Source organism: Oculina patagonica, chromosome 9, assembly GCF_052425735.1.
Source record: "Oculina patagonica isolate OP01 chromosome 9, crgOcupat, whole genome shotgun sequence".
Lineage (NCBI taxonomy): Eukaryota > Metazoa > Cnidaria > Anthozoa > Scleractinia > Oculinidae > Oculina > Oculina patagonica.
The window spans coordinates 6131956-6149252 of NC_135766.1; the positions used below are offsets into that span (position 1 = coordinate 6131956).

Sequence of the window (17297 nt, forward strand, 5' to 3'; positions counted from 1 at the left end):
CTCCGATGTCCCAACAAAATTCTAATACAAATTATTTTCTTTAGAAAAAACCTCTATAATACGGACCCTCTCTAACACGGACAACAGACACTAAATCTCAGCCCCAGGGACCAAGTTCATATAAAGTTAACCTTCTAATATTACGAACACTGGTTATCAGGCGATGATATTTTGTGTTCGTAATGCAATTTCTTGTTTAAATGTTTTTGGATTTGTGCTTAGTGTTAATTTTTTACCAGCAATATTGCGTAGCAGAACATTTCGAGTTACTAAATACTTTAAGTTGTCAATGAAGTCAAAAGTGACGTCGTAGCTATAATACGGACACCTCTCTAATACGGACACTTTGCTCTGTCCCTTCGGTGTCCATATTAGAGAGGTTTAACTGTACTTTGAAACCACGACAGTCCAAGTTTGTTGGTGTAATAATATTAAAGACAATAAATTATTGTGAAAATAGGTGAGTTTAATACATGTAACACATTGTTACTCTATCAGCATATTTCATCTGCTTCCTTATATCTCCTCTTGGAGAATAGGGCCTTATCAGCATATTTACATTGGTTATAAAATTTTGTCATTTTATGCTACACAGCTTGCTGAAAGACCACATAAATATAAGGATATGTGCTGTATTTAAATAAACCTTTATACAGTGGAGTTCCGGTTTCTCAAAGATCCCAATTTTTTCAAAACAATTTTAGTTTTCCCTAGAGGTTCAAAAAATTGAGATTCTACTGTATGTGAATTTTATATTCAAATCAGCAAGTGAGCAGACAGCACTTTTTATTAGCCTAATGAACCTCCCCTGACAGACACCTCCTTTTGGAGAGCATGTCCTGTAAGCAGCTGCTTAGTCATGGCCCCAGTCACACTCAATCTACATTTTTAACCTCCCATAAGTGGACAATAATTATTCTTTGAAGCAAACTCTTTTTTGGTCCCAAGAGCAATTTATCCTTAAATTTACAAATCCACGTCTCAGCAATTGTCTAGATAAAGTTTAAACTACAAGAAGTCTGAAGCACAGCGCAGAAAGTCAATACCCTTTGGTGCAAAGCCCAACATTAAAATACTACCCTTTCAGTTCTGTTGATTAGACATGTACTTTTTTCTTTTAAATCTCTTTCACTCTAAAAAGGGGCCCTTCCCATATAATACTGGAAGTACTGATCTTAAGTAAATGCAACGTACATTGTGTAAAAAGTGGCTGTCATTGAATCCTGCTGTTTGGTCAGGTTTCTTAAAAAGCTGATGGTGACACTCAAAAATATATGGAATTACATGCCACACTGAGGAGTTTTAGTGTTTTTGGTTAAAATGCTGCGAATTTATGACTCATTTAAATTTAAGATATTTGTTTGGAAAAAGCCACCCTGGCCTGCCTGGCCTCTTTTTCATGTCTTGAATAATAAATATATCACTGCAACTTGCCATAATTAGATGAGAGTATTGAGTTCAAACTCCATACACTGATTTACTTTGACTTGATCTTTAAGGTGAAGTAATTTAATTCTGTTGAAAACTGATTCTTCTGGGAGCCAAAAGTCAATGGCAGCCATATTTGCATAGCGTCTAAAAAAAGCACTGAATTTTGCTTGGAAAGTTTTTCACATATTGCTGAATTGAGGGTCTTTAGCAATTGGCAAAGCATTTGGTTTACAGAGAGAGTTGAAGAGAATCTATTTACCATTAAGTGCAAAATATATTTTGAAGTAGTTCATCTTCATTTCTTGCCAGAGATTGATTTCAGGATCATTTCTTCTGGCAAGACTGAGGATTGATGACGCCTTCCAAGGGGTTTTGGCAACAGGCAACAATGCTCCAAAATAGCTAAAGATGTAGCATCAATCTCGTTTCAGAGCACTGACAGCCGACAGAAACAAGCACTGCGACAGCAACAATGTTTCCCTCACCAAATAGGTGACAGGAGGGTTGTAAACGAGCAACAAAGCGACATCAGAAAAACCCTTGGAAGGTCTCGTTGATTCCTGTTGTTATATAGTGTGCATCTAAGTTAAAAATTTAATTGAAAAACATCTGTGAACTCAGAATTTTTTTCTGAGTTCTTTCTCTCCACACATCAATCCATTATTATTATTTAATTGAAAAACAGTAACAAAAAATTTTCATTGAAGATCGTTTTCCTGAAGAAAAAATCTAAAAATTAGGTGGAGGAGGAGGTGGTGGGGGTGGGGGTGGGGGCATACCAAAGTGTAAATCCCTTGATTGAAAGCCAGGATTTTGAAATCCTTGAGTTCCTGGTAAGGAATATCTTGGGGCAAATCCAGAGGGTGGACCAACTGGCCAGTGTCCTTGCATATGCTGAGCATCGATAAACGGCCTAGATGTTGCAAAGGAAGGCATAGGTACATTTCCCATCAGGCCAGGATGTGGACCAGAAAAAGGTCTCATGGCTTGCGGCATCATACCCAATGGGCCTCTTGGAGGTACTCCTCTTGGAGGCCCCATATGTCTCATCTCAAAGGGTGGTGCTTGTTGGGTTGGGTGGCTTATGAAGGGGCTCTGTGGTGGAAATACAGGCCTATGTACCATATGAGCTGTAGCCTGTGGAGGCAAGGCAGCCCCTGGCTGAGGTGAAGGGCCTCTGAAGGCTGGGTTCTGCATTGGGGTGGGGTAAGTGCTGGCGGTCCCTTGATTCTGGTTCTGATTGGCTATTTGTCCTCTCCCGCGACTTCGCCAAGTTCTTTTCCTACCACCTGTCAAAACAAATCAAAAAGGCAAAAAATTACTTCTCTACACAGAACTGTTTTCTTAAATTATTAGCCAAGGCTAGTTACCAGTAAACTCTCAAGTGTACAAATTGGTATGGTCCAGTGGAACATTGCTGGGAATAATCCTACTAAATACTAGAAGTAACCTGTGATGGAACAATACATGTAGCAGTCCATTCCAAGATCAGATTTCCTTCTTAAAAGGCTGTGTCCTGTCTAGGTGTTTTTCATATATTACTACATAAAATTAATTGCATAATCTGTCATTGCCGTTTGGAAGTGAGGATATCATCGCCACATCATGATCAGTTGGATTATCAATAAAAGAAGGAAAATTAATTCCTAACCTCTGTTAGTTCCCTGGTGATCACTGGTTCCACTTGGTTCTGTTTTACTGGATTCATCATCACCTGCACTGGAACCTTTTCTAGCCATTCTGGAAATTAGCAAAAAGGCCTTTTATCATATATTTTGACAAGATTTTATTAACTTTGTGACATATGCCACAGTCTCACCACTTTGTTAAAACAAAGCAGCCATTAAATGTTATTTTAAGACACTTTTCAACTGTGCAGTACAATTTTGTTCCTACCTTTCTTTCTTTTTATTGGCCCTAACTTTAGCTTCTTCTTCATCATCAGAATATTCAATGGCCTAAAATAAAAATAACATTATGCTGTTAGTGTCAAGATATTTGTCCTTTTGTTACAGTCCCATAAAAAGATCCATAATTTGATCTGAAATAAAGAGAGTTGAAACCCTGCTGACACTTCCCGCAAGCAATCAGTTAGTTGTGGCCCCAGCTACATATAATCATCCCATTTTAAACCTCCCATAAGCAGATATCTCCAGATCTCTTATAGAGTGTCAAGTTTCCATAAGCCCAGGGGGGTACTCAGAATTTCAAGTGACGGAGATGATCGAATGGGGACAAAAATCAAGACTCAAAAAAATCCCAAGGGCTACCAACAAACCCAAAAAATTGCTGGACCAAAAAACCAACCCCCTTAAAATCCGAAAATGCCGAATTTCTGACCCTTAAATTTCGAGAAAGGGGGGAATGATATAACACAAAGAAAAATATTAGAATGCTTGTGTTTTGATATTCATTATACCATCTGAATTTATCTTTCCCTACTAATAATACCCCAAAAAATCCCTTCTTGAATCAAGCCAAAAAAACTTGTCAAATTTTCCTACCCCAAAAACTCATTGAATAAGAAAATTGAAACTCAAAAAATCCTTGGACCATCCCTGTTACTTCAAATCCCAAGTACCCCCCCCCCTCCCTACTTGGGTCCATAAGTGTAAGGAGGCTCAACACTCACCTCTTGTGGAGGTTCTTCATCATGTTCCCATGAAGCATCAGATCCCCTTAACCTGAAAACAATGTCATAAAAAAAAACAGATTTAGAAGATAAAGTTGATATATAGTGAACAGATTGAAGAACATTTACTGGAAACTCTTCTCCATAGCGGCTTGCACTGACCAAGGATTTTTGCTATCCACCCCATAGGCATATGCCAATTTCCCACCCACTTCAAAATGATTGCAACTGAATCAAACTGAGGTGTCATGCAGTATTTACGAGAAAAATCGTGATTATAGTATTTTGTGAAAGGAAACGAAAGCAGATATAAATATTATTATGAGAAATTTTAACTTTTGAATCACAAAGTTTGGTAAATTTCCAATACCTTTTTGTGTTGATGGAATTCATATTGAATGTAACGTTAAGAATTGTCAGTCTGTTACCAATTTTTTTTTCAAGGCTTAATTGTTGCCCGAATTCCAATCATTTTGCCCGAAAAATGGTTGAAATGTCTGACACTAGGGGGCCCCCAGCCTCATACACTTAATGACTCACCCTTTATTGGATGCTAGGCCATTGCAAGTTACCCCCTACCATTTTGAGAAGTTACCCTTCTGGCTAACAGGTCACCAGTACTCATTTTATACTTCTTAGTGAAGATGGCACTCTTCAATAAAAATATTTCCTCACCACAGTTATTTAGGATGATTAGGGTGATTCAAGGCATGATCATGTGTATCAGCTAACAGGGTCCGAAATTGCGCCTTCCTGGTCGCCAATGCGACTAAATATTGAGAGCTGGCGACCAGAATTTCACAACTGATCGCCCGCTGGCGACTAAGATGCTTTGTAAGAGTATTCAGAGAAATTGATTAACGATAAAATTCGGAGCCGTTTTTTAACAATTTATTGACTCACTTTTTATCTTGGCGATGTCCTTGAAATAACAGTGAAGTAAATTTCTACCTACATAATGTATAAACTCCCCAACAGCTCAGCCAACAGCTGCGATCAACACGACTCGAACATTGTGAGCCGCCATGTTGTTTATCTCAGCGGTTTTCCCTATGACGTTTTTGCGGGCGCGCCGAGCAATGTGCTTTCGCTACAACGTTCCACGAACGCAACATTGTTGTCACTGTGTTGAATGAAAAACTGCCTGTCGAAATATGTCAGAAAGTTGGTGGAAATGATGTTTTTTCCCGGTGTTTTTTTATATTTAAGAGCGGAATGTTTGAGTAAGACTGTAAAGTATTTTCCGTTTAAATGTTAGAGAGTTAACATTCGATAAAGAAGACTTCTTAAGACTCTACTTATAGGCAAGTACAGCATTTCTTTGAGTGGTTACGGTCTGTAGAACTGGCTTTCATATCGTCGTTGTTTTGTGGTTTAATTAAGCTGTTTTTGAGTATACAAAGCAGAAGCAGAAGCAGAACAAGTGTTTCATCTTAAAGTATAAAAGGAAAGTCAATCGAAAAAATTGGCGACCAGAAATTGCCATCTGGCGACTAAAACTTTCCGTCCGGTCGCCAGCTGGCGCCGATGTAAAAAAGTTAATTTCGGACCCTGGCTAAATAGAGGCATGATCACCTCTCATCACTGTGTGATCATTGCCGGGGGACTCACAGGTCAACTGTTTATACCCATGATCACACTTTGTGTGATTACACCCATGACACACCCACCTATATTTTTGCTGGGCTGTGACAGCTGAGTGTCTTGCCCAAGAACATGACCCCCCCCCCCTCCCCCAGCACCTTGCATGTTAACCACCAAGCCACTGTCACCTCCCATGTTTGATGATATTACTTACTTTTTAAGCTGTGCCACAAACACAAAGTTGGAATATTCCATCATATCAGGAGCATAGAATACTTTGTCTCCTTTGTGAACATTTTTATCACTAATGTCTGTGTTGTTGTTAAATCTGACAGAATAAAATGGGGTCTGTACAGGTCCAAATGTCTCAAAAACCTGTCAAGAGAAATCGCCACACTTAAGTTTAGTCTGAATGCCCTCAATTTATTCAAAATAAGTACTATTATCATTATTTAATATGAAGTTTCCTTTTTTTGAAGATGATGAAAAATTAATATAAAATTTTAACAAATAAAGAAGCCTAAGCCATGTTTTATACTGTCATAAAACATGACGGGCATTTGAGAACACGAGGGAAATGTAGAAAACATGAGCCGCAGAAAACGAAGATGAAAAGCAGAAAATAGTTTACAGGAAGACCAGAAAACAGACACAATTTCATTCAGTGTTCGATGGAAAATAAGGCTAAGCATTTCAGGTAAGTTTGTTACCTTTCAATCTTGATCTTGTCTTTTTGAACTTCAATAAACTTCTGTCACCGATTCTGAGTGCAATTTCGTCTCAGCATAACATAGTAGTCTCGATGACATCTGTCCCTTGCTAGCTTCGTTCGACTTGAACAAGGCGTATAATTTCCAGAAAAGCTATTGCTTCGGATCTTCCCGTAAACCTTAATAATTGTTGTCACAATCAAGTTCCAGCATGAATAGACGATTTAAGAGGAGATTGTAGAAGAAAATCTTCGAAAGAAAACTTTCTTTCCTTGCGCGTTTCATTCAACTCAAGCAGTGAACACCGCGCCACAATTTTTCCCGCCTCACTTCATTTACACCAATTAAATGTCCAGTGGATTTATACTTAAAAAGGAATTCATAAAACAATCATTCCATTCGCCCTTGTTGGATACGAGTGGTTATAGCCAATGAACAGTCAACGATGCGCGAAGCACTCGAGGAAAGCGGACGAAAAACAATAAAACATGATTTTTCTATGTTTTATACTCTGATAAAACATAGGTTTTTAGCCAATCAGAGCGCGCATAGACTCCTATCTATATTATAACATGATTTAAAATGAAAAATTTTATTTATTATATTAAACACTTCTGTTTTCCATTGGTCACACATTTATATTACCACAAAAATTGTCTAGTTTTTAAACATTTAAAAAGTGCATGTTACAAGATTGCAGCTCTTTTAACAGGTCATCATGATCACCTTTCTGTAAATTTTCAAGCTTGTTGTGACTTATAAGCTTTATCAACCATCAGAGACAGTTGGGTTTTTTCTAAAATAAACTGATAATAATTAAGCTGTTTATTTGGTGGAAGGGAAGGAAACAATTTTGGTCATAACATGTTGTTGAATTTTAGAAATTTTATCTGCTGCAATACAAAAGCCAGGGCCTGAGCAGAAGAAAGATTGTTTGATTAGATTCTAAGAAGGGTAATGCAAGATATAACTAACCAAGCCTAGACAGGATCTGTTCTCCAAGAAAAGAACACTCTCTGAATCCAAAGCTGGAGTCTGTGGCAAAGCTTTTACTACCACTAAAAAGAACAAAACAATGTTAACAGTAATGTTGGAATTTTAAAATATAATTTTTAATTTTTTTATTATTTCTGGGTGGATTTAGAAACTTCTCCTCCCATGAAATGGAAAAGCATCCCATCCAGGGACAGTAGTCGCACTGTCTTCAGTTAGGTGCAAAAAAAACTGTGTCCCTTAAAGAATCTGGAAGCTGTGGGCACATACTTAAGAAATAATGGACATATATTTATTAACAGTGGACTAAAAGGTAACATTAGTTCACCCCAGAATTTTTACTTTGGCTAGTAAAAACCCTTTACAAGTGGGTAGCCATGTCGCAATGTTCCACGCTTCTGAGGACCGATGCCACCTAAACAACAGCTGTAAATATCATTGTGGTATTTTGAAATGGATGTTTGTCATTGCTTTCTTTTTTCATCATTCTTAGTTCTTTTTTGCTGCATCATAGCAGTTTATATCATGATTTAGTCATTGATCGAGTGAGTATGTGGATATAATTATGAAAAACTGTTCTGTCAGAGGACCTTAGTGGGACTCTCATCATGCTAAGCAAAAATTCACTTCGAGCGGCAAACCCATGTGCTGGAAAGGGAATGAGGAAATTTTGAGAATCTAGGTTCTCAGAGATGCCATTAGCTGCAGTGTGGTCACTTCCATGCACCTTAATTAGATTCTGACCATTTTCAGTAAAACCAATCTGGTATCATGTTGCACATGAAATTATGCCAAGTTGCTATACTAAGAATGTTTGGCTCCCCACTCCCATCAAAGAGCAAACCTACCTAATGACTCAACAGTACTCAGTACAAGACCAAGTTCCACAAGCTGAATGTTGTCATCAATGGTTATATTAACCTCTGGAATTTCAGGAAGATCCTGGAAATTAAGTATAATTTGTTAGTTTATTTTTGTCTTCAAGCAGGCTCTTTGTAGGCTTAAGTGAAGATCCTTATCAAAGTTGATAGATACAGGGCTTACATTGTATTTGAGATGGGTACATAAATTAAAATGTAGAAATAGGGTAATATTTATAATGGAATATTGTTGTTTTTCTTATTCATTTGAGGTACTCACCGAAATGGGAGGAGGTGTGAAATCTAATAATTTATTACTGGCAGTAATGATTTTTTACTTGGTTATGGTTTCCTTTTATAAAGTATTTTGAGCTCAATTAAGCCAACCGCCCTGCTTTGGGTATCATTGGAAGGATTTTTTTCTTCCACAGAGCTTGAGTAAATGTGATGCCTTATTTTGGCAAATGTGATGATGTCAGAAGTGGAACAAAGGCCAACAAATGTCACAGCCAGTTTTGGCCAGCACAGACAACAATGGGTTAAGGTTACACAATACCTTCGCGGGTGTCCTTCAGAAAAAAATTCGCACACACGTTGTTTTTAAGTAAACTACCACAATCTATATATCAATAGAAAGGTAAAGAACTGTAGAATTCGAAAAAAAATATCCGATGTTTGGCAGAGCCGTTCTTGAGAGGTTAGAAGCCGGTAAAGACAAAAAGACCGAGTGTCATTCCGCTGAATTAATCGGGTATCAAACACAACCACTACTGCAAAAGTACTGCACAATTTTAATCAGCAAGCATCAATCTCTCAAAGTGTGTCAGGCTTTTTCTTAATTCTTATTGGTTATCTTTTTATAGACCTGCAAAGTTTAAGTATCGAATAATTTGCCGACCCTGTTGCGTCCGCGGCTGTCACAAGAGAAATATCAAAAATAAAGGAAATCCCCGACACACTTTTGTTCTTCGATGCTTTGCGAATGTTCTGGCCAAATTTCGTAAGAATCCGCCAACTCTACATGCCCTATTAATTCATTCAAAGAGACGGTATTCTCGCGAAAAACAATTGTGAGTTTTCGCTATTTGAAGATTTGTAAACATGTTACGCTCTTATGTCAACAAGATATGCCGCCGACCAATGAAATGTTGGCACCCCTGCCGTTCACAGCGAGCGAAACGATCTTCGCGGGAATTCAAAGGCAATAATAGTGTGACAGTCACGTTCATTCTCCTTGTTGAACTTTAGCGTACAAGAGAATGGAAATACCGAGAAAAATGTGCGGGAAAAGTACAGAAAATGAAGTAGCAACGGGTAGTTCAATTTGTTCGAAGGATCTCCCACCCGCACATCGACCAACATTCCGCTTTTGTCTTCTTCTTAGGTCTCGGCTTCGATATTTTCGCTGTCCAAGGATTTTTCTCTTTCATTGTTAACTTTTTTCAAGACCTCAATTAAGTCAATAACGAAAAACGAAGAGCGATGAACCGAATAGCGATATCTAAAATGTAAGAGAAGGAAAATTGCATGTAAACAAAAAATGCTAATGAGGTTCTCGTAATAAGAGCTCCGGGATGTGGCTCTTTCGCGCAAAAACGTCACCTGGAAGTCAACGCGCTTAGGATTATGACACCTAACTGTGTTATTAACTTTTATTTTAAAAACCTTTTTTTCAAAATAACTTGCGTGCGTTTTAAGATTTTTCTTTCATTTTTGGGGAAATGTTAGATTTATAGTAAATCTTGAGTTTAGTCCAAAAAAAATGTTTTTCCTCAAAAGTAGCCCTCTGAAGGTATTGTGTAACCTTAAGGTATCACGGAAGGAAAATTGGCGTTTTCTTTCCAAGTCAAATTGTGTGCAAACCAACAATGGTAACCCCAATAAAGTATATATTTTCTGAAAGCTTATTGAATAAAGATTGTAATTTTGGATTTTGTTTAAATTATATAGACCATAATAAGCAACGTCAGCATTTTGTTTGCAATTATGATGTTGTGCAACTTTAGGTTTATTTGAGAACACATTTATATTACATGAGAGCTAAAACTTTTATGTGGAATTTGATCTTCAAGTATTGGTCTAAAAAACGGTGTCTCAGATTTTTCTTTTCTTGCTCCATTTATTTTTTATGAATTTTTAAACTTTAAAATGGCGTTTTTAGGGCTTCTTTAAGATAAAAAATTCATAAAAAATTATTGGAGCAAGAAAAGATAAATCTGAGACACCGTTTTTTAGACTAATATATGTAGAACAAATTCCACATAAAAGTTTTGGCTCTCATGCAATATTAATGTGTTCTCAAATAAACCTAAAGTTGCACAACATCATAATTGCAAACAAAATGCTGACGTTGCTTATTATGGTCTATATAATGTAAACAAAATCCAAAATTACAATCTTTATTCAATAAGCTTTCAGAAAATATATACTTTATTGGGGTTACCATTGATGGTTTGCACACAATTTGACTTGGAACGAAAATGCCAATTTTACTTCCGTGATACCTTAAGTTGCATGATAGCAGTACTTGGAAATAGGAGGCAAGTGGCCAAAAATAACATTTTGCTAGCAATGCTCTAGTTGACTACTGTTAGTGTACCTTGACTGACAGTTCACTCTTTGTTTTCAGTGGCCCTGTGTGAACATGTTCTTCCTCTCTCTCAATCTTTTTTCTGATGTCTTCCAAGTCTTCACTTGGAATTTTGAAGAAAACAAATATTGTGAATCAGAAATTAGAAAACATTAAAATGACTTAGTTCTATCCACTTATGGCAATCTGAAGGAAGTTTAAGTGAATCTTGATTAGTAGAGATAAAGGATGCCTTCAATAATATATTATCATTAAAACATATTTGTCACCAACATTGGCTACTATCCCAGAGCCGAGTAGCTACAACAAGTTGTAATTATACGTCTAGTTTACTTACTCGGAACTGGATTCAGAACTTTCACTTTCACTCGATGAGCTCTCATCATCTGAAGAACAATCACTTGAAGAAGAGTTATCTTCGGTTGTGCATTCTGTAAGTCCTCCAGTCTGAGAGGTACCTCCAACCTCACCAATGCTTTCTAGCTCTTTATCAATACTGCTCATAGCATAGACTTCATGACCTTTATCAACACATGAAGGTGTATCTCCATGTCTCTCTGACCCTATGAGTGAGGACTTCTCACGTTTAGTCTCTATAAGTGTACACATTTCACTTTCTGGCTTTACAGGGGATCTGTACCCATTACTCTCTGGCGCTGTGAGTATGTGCTCATTACTCTCAGTATTCAAGAGTGTGTGTTCACCATTCTCATTCTTTATGAGCATGTGACCCTCACTGTTGGTCTGTGTGGGTGTATGTCCAACACAGTCAGTCTCCATAAGCATGGGTCTGTCACTCTTAGCCTCTATAGGATTGCTTTGATCACTTGCTGGCTCTTTATGCATGTGTCCATCACTCCCACTCTTTATGGGTATGTTCTTATCACTGTCAGTCTTTACAAGTACATGTCCATTACAGTCGGTCTCCATAAGTTTGTGTCTATCACTTTTAGCCTCTATAGGGGTGCTTTGATCGCTTCCTGTAGCTTTAAGTATGTTTCCACTTCCTGGCTCTACAATTCTATGTCCATTGTTCTGAGGCTCTATGAGTGTCCAGTCTTTTGAAGGCTCTTTGGGTGTGTGTCCATCACTGTCCGTTTCCATAAGTGTGTGCTCATCAAGTTAGGCCGAGTATGTGTCCATCACTCTCTGGCTCCATGAGTATGCACCCATCACTGTTAGGTTGTATGAGTGTCGAGTCCATCATTCCGGGTATCCATAAGTGTTTGCCCATCCCTCTCTGGCTCTATGAGTGTGCGTCCATCAGTTTCAGGCTCCTTGAGATGCTGTGGCTCTACAATCATTGTATTTTGGGTTGCAGCATCCGCCAAGTTCAACTTGATGTTATTTAAATTGTTGTTTTGTTCTTCCAAAGATGCACCCTTTTCAGGAGCAGTAATTGGATTAGCACCTACGTTTACAAAGTTATTGATGCCCATTTCTTTTCGGCTGTCATCTTCAGCCAGAAAGATTTCATTATTAACTGGCTCTGCAGAATTTTCTGGATTTGCTTCGTCATCTGAACTTGAGTACGTTTCGGCGATTATAGCAAGGCAATTTTTTACATCATCAGAATTTACAGAAATACTAGACATTTTTCTTTCTTCTCCTGAGGAAACGTCGTCACTTTTGGATTCTTGCTTTCCCACTGATTCATCTACTATTTTAGTTTCGTTTCTAAAGCTTGATTCGTTCAAACTGTTTGGCTGACAAGAACTGTCTTCCTTTCTCGACTGATCGTCACCAAAATCTGTTTCCAAGACGTGTTCGTTTTGTTCCATATTTTGCGACTTTGTGAACTGGCAGCGCTTCGTCCGTTACACCACGGAAAGTTTACACATCTACCAACAAAATAATTCTTGAATAACTACCTATCACGCAAAAGCACGACCAAAACGATACGTCTAAATTCGCTTCTTGCTCAAATTTATCCGCCACAGAGATTCCACCCTTGAAGGAAAAAGGGAGTATTAGCGCAAAGGTGTGCGCCTCAGGGGGAGAAGCATGCACGGGAATGCTTAGGCCCAGCCTTTCCGCATTTTGACATCATTTCTGAGTTATTCTATAGGTCTTATTCACAACATTTGGTACTTTTCTCTACTTTTGCTACACCAGACCGCAAAAAGTACAAAATTAGCAATCTCTTGCAGAATCAGAAAATCGGGAGAACTGATATAAATCGGGAGAGCGGGAGGCAACGCACAAACGGGAGACCCCGATCAAATCGGGAGGGTTGGAATCTCTGCCGCCATGTTTACACACACACGTGCTATGTACAACATGATCGCATGTTCGCATGGCCGAGTGCCCAAAATGCATTGCGCACCCCCATGTCGTCCTCTTCGACATCACCAACAAGTTGAAAGTACGAGACTTTTACCTTACCTTGAATAATCCGAATGAATCTTCGAAAATCCAATCATCGGAGTAGTTGATGTCTTTACAAATGAAGTCTGCAATGTTTCGTCTTCTCATTGAAGCAATTTTTATTTCAGATGGTGCAGCGACTGACCTACAGACGTCGACTTTCGTACAACACTAAATCCAATAGAAAGAGGATGTGAGTTCGAAATATTGCGTTGACAATCACATCATTTTATCTTTGGACTTTTATGACTTATTTTGTGATATTAATTGTTTTTATTTCTTTTTTTTTCTCTTGATACGTAATGCAGTTCCAAGACTCCTGGTAAGTTTGTTTTGAACATCAACATTATTTAACCTAAACTCGTGCAAACTGTGCAAACCTAAAAATCGGTGCAAAAAATCGTATCTTCACTGGAGAAATATTTATAAGGTTTCCGAAGTTTGTCCGTAATGTAGGATTGCACTGTTTCACTGGAGAAATATTTATAAGGTTCCCGAAGTTTGTCCGTAATGTAGGATTGCACTGTTTCATGAGACGAAGGCTAATACTGAAAGAAATCATTAATATCCATGTGTATTTAATATCTCTAAAACCATTAAATGTTAGTTTTATCACCAATACTTGTTACCCTCAGGCACAAAGGTTGTGTCTTGCATTAGCTGAAGCATTTGTTATTAGCAATCTCCCTGATTGCTTATGATGGTACACAGTAAACATGTTGGCTTGGGATGTTGCATGATTCAGCAGCTTTGTACTTATGCCCTTTTTAATGCTGTACCACTCAGCAGTGAAGCCACACTAGAAGCTGATCAAAAAGAAAAGATGCAGTAATTGCTTATAAACTCCTATATGAGAACTGGAATAAACAGAAAAATGAAAGCAATTCTCACAGTTGTAAAAGCAATAAAGAAGTTGCAATTACAAATTCATTGTTTGCCTTTGTTGGTTATAGGAGGAAAGTTGGTTTATCTGTACACAAAAAAGCCAGGCAAGGTTCCGAAATGTGGTGATTGCAAAACTAAGCTCCAAGGGGTGAGTAGATATTCCTTTTCCTCTAAGAACATTTTATCGTGTAGCGTTGCAGGACATTTTTTATGAGTTGCACTGCACTCAATTGTGCACATAGAGAAAGTGCTGCTATGGTGGAAGCCTCTATTGAAGAAGATTTATGGACAAAGTTTTGGTGTTAAAAGCACAGTGTTACTGTGGGCAACTGGCCCAGTTTCCAGTGGTAACTTGCCTGATATTGACATTCATAGCAACAAAGTAATGCAGTTGCTCTTATTGAGCAGCGTGGAGTATCAAGCAAAGGTCAAATTCATATCCTTCTAAATTCTTTGTCAGAAACCATTGGATCTGAATGAAAACTGACCTGACTTGCCCATTTCTGTCCCATCTCATTCAGCTTTGTGTTTATGTTTATTTGGCTTTCACCTGATACTCCATGCTGTTAAAACCATTGAACTTCACATGGTATTTTCCGTACTTATTGCTCCTGGTGTCAACAATGGACAAGTTACCGTAAGAAACTGGACCAGTTTCCACCTAACAATGGAGTGTAAACATCAAAACTTTGTCCCTAAACTTTGCTTGTACCTTACTTAACTGATAATCATAGTAAATGGGTACTGGTGAATTACTGTAGAGGAAATGGTATTAAGCTATACTCTGCTGCTGTACGCTACAAAGACTGGCTGAGACTCTGACAATAATACCCTGTCTGCTCAGCAATGTATTGATTGTGTTGTAGTGGGAGATAAGATCTGTTGGGAACAAATGTTTTGTCAAGAGTAAATTCAGTTATGGTTGCAGGGGAGACAGATTTTCAGTACTGGATGAATGTGTGTCTCTGGCCACATATGTAATACTGTGGCAAGTATCACACTTTCTTTCACAACTGAAAGTAATTGAACAGACCCACTAGTAATGAAAATCATTTGTTTATTCAATAACAAGATATTCTTAGGTATAAGGTGATCATGAAAATTAATTTCTAGAATAAAACATTACTCCTTCAACAAAGTCATGTCAACTGCAACAAACCTGGCACTCAATAAGAGTATTAAAGTGGCTATGTCACGCAATTTTAGGCAATTTCGGCACTGACCAACTGGTCAAAGAATTAACTGAAATATCACAATAAAGGCTTAAAACTGAAGAGGAACTCAAAAGAAACACAGAAAGGCCAAAAAGGGGCATGGGTGGGCAAAATTCGCGAAGATTAAAATGGATTGCATTCGGGTAAACTTGAAAAACATCGGCCCGACTTTTTTCAAGTTTATCTCAATTTGTATGAAAGTGTCATTAACAATGCTTGAAAATCATCCTAGTTTGCTGTTTGGCCATGATTTTGCCAATAAAAGGCTTTTGCTCTGCCAATTTGAAGTTTAGAGCTTTTAAATAACAAAAATAAATAAAATATCGTGACATAGCCCCTTAAAAAGAAAAGTTCTGTCCATATTAAGGGATTGCCATACATGTAAAGTTTCTTTGTTTTTCAACTGTGTTACATAGCTTCCAGCTGTCCGCCCTAAGAAGCTGATGCACATCTCCAAGCCACAGAAGACTGTTAGCAGGGCATATGGTGGTTCACGCTGTGCTCGTTGTGTAAGGGAAAGGTAAGTTGAAATATTACCATATAACCTGTATTTGTGGATTTTTCAAGCCAAGACATAACTTTGCTCCTCTTGGTATAACCATAAACCAAACATTTTGAATCTGACCTTTCTACTCAGTCATAACACGGGTATTACTGAGTATTTGCACTCACTGTTGCACATTTTAATGTGACCAAGACAACCAAATTTATATGATTTGCAGAAGTACCAGTAAATTAAAGTTATTTGCCTGATTGCCTCCTGAATTATACTCCAGGCAGTCACTTGCAATTATAACAAAATTCTTGAATCTGATTGGTTATCAACAGTTAAAAAAACCTTACTTTCTTTTTCCTGAAATTTTTTATACTGGTAGTTGTCATTAATTAATTAGTTTGCAAAGTCAAGCATGGTTACAGACCAAATTGGTCTACCCTCGTTGGTATTACCATTATTTTATTATCTCACTCTAAACTCATCAGTGTTAATTTTCATCTTATTTCAGGATAGTCAGGGCTTTCCTTATTGAGGAACAGAAGATTGTTGTGCGTGTTCTCAAAGCACAACAAGGAAAGAAACCAGCCTCTGAATAAAAACAGAAATAAATAAATGTTTCGTTGTACATATACTGTGTGTTTTCATTTCTCCCTTGTATTTGATGTTTTCCACTGTGTTTCTTAGTGGCTCATAGACTTTCTCACACCAGAGAAAAGAGTGAACTACGGTAATAAAACTGCTCAAAACCAGAATATTCGAGCTGAGATTTTTGACTGGGATTTACCAAAAACTGCATTCATCAACTATTTTCTAAAAATTCAAAACAATTTCAGGAAGTAATGTGTATCGATATGGAAAATTTCTGGTAGTTTGAGATGGGTGTACTGGGGCTTGAATTTCAGCTCCTTTTTGTAGGTGCTTGCTTTTGGGACTAAGCGACCAGAGAAGGCGGGTTAAAGTCGGGTCAAGATGGGTAAAAACAAGAAAACTCTTTTCTGTTCTTTCGTCATCCTCGGTATTTCTGTTTTTCATTTCAGTGATCGTGGAAGTAAGCGCGGAAAACTAGGCCGGCTTTAGCCGTCTCTTGTGCCCAAGTCTTCTCTCTCACTACACAGGGCAACACAAAGATAGTGCCAAATGTGTCTGACTGGAGTCAAGACAACGTTTGACTTCGTACCAAAGCTGTATTAACTTATGTTTGCTGAGAGGAGATATTGATACCCTTTGATCAGCCTTCTACCCATTCATGCATTTTCTACGCGGGAGCTTTCGGGTTCTACGCGAGCAGTAGGGTCGAACCTTCCCTTGATACTCTGCAACCTTGATCTTGTGCTCGTCCGACAATTCCAAAAAGAGCCTGAGTACAGAGCTTTGTTCCCGTCTTTGATGGTATTATAAATCAGAGGTAGTCAGATCAAAGCCAATTTTTGTGCAGTGGGAAAAACGAGAGAGGGGATTAAGGGTTGACTCTAACACTTCTCGCATTGATTTATAACCCCTTCAAAGAGAGACAGAGGGATCAATTCCTAATTTCT

The 17297-nt window shown here is 38.0% G+C and overlaps 1 protein-coding gene and 1 pseudogene across 2 annotated transcripts; one reads left to right on the forward strand and one right to left on the reverse strand.

The window, feature by feature from the left end:
- Positions 1-445: 445 nt before the first annotated feature.
- LOC144665473 (uncharacterized) lies at positions 446-12731 on the reverse strand (annotated as a pseudogene). The gene is made up of 9 exons (XR_013572960.1): positions 11138-12731; positions 10810-10903; positions 8199-8292; positions 7333-7415; positions 5862-6022; positions 4064-4115; positions 3328-3389; positions 3083-3171; positions 446-2720 (listed from the first exon to the last, which is right to left on the reverse strand). The product of XR_013572960.1 is annotated as an uncharacterized LOC144665473 (transcript).
- Positions 12732-13096: 365 nt separating this feature from the next.
- Positions 13097-16389, forward strand: LOC144665487 (large ribosomal subunit protein eL34-like). The gene is made up of 6 exons (XM_078526719.1): positions 13097-13165; positions 13296-13360; positions 13476-13489; positions 14121-14200; positions 15683-15786; positions 16271-16389. Exons 1-6 carry the CDS (start codon positions 13097-13099, stop codon positions 16356-16358), a joined length of 420 nt encoding a protein of 139 aa, XP_078382845.1. The 3' UTR covers positions 16359-16389.
- The last annotated feature ends 908 nt before the right edge of the window (positions 16390-17297 follow it).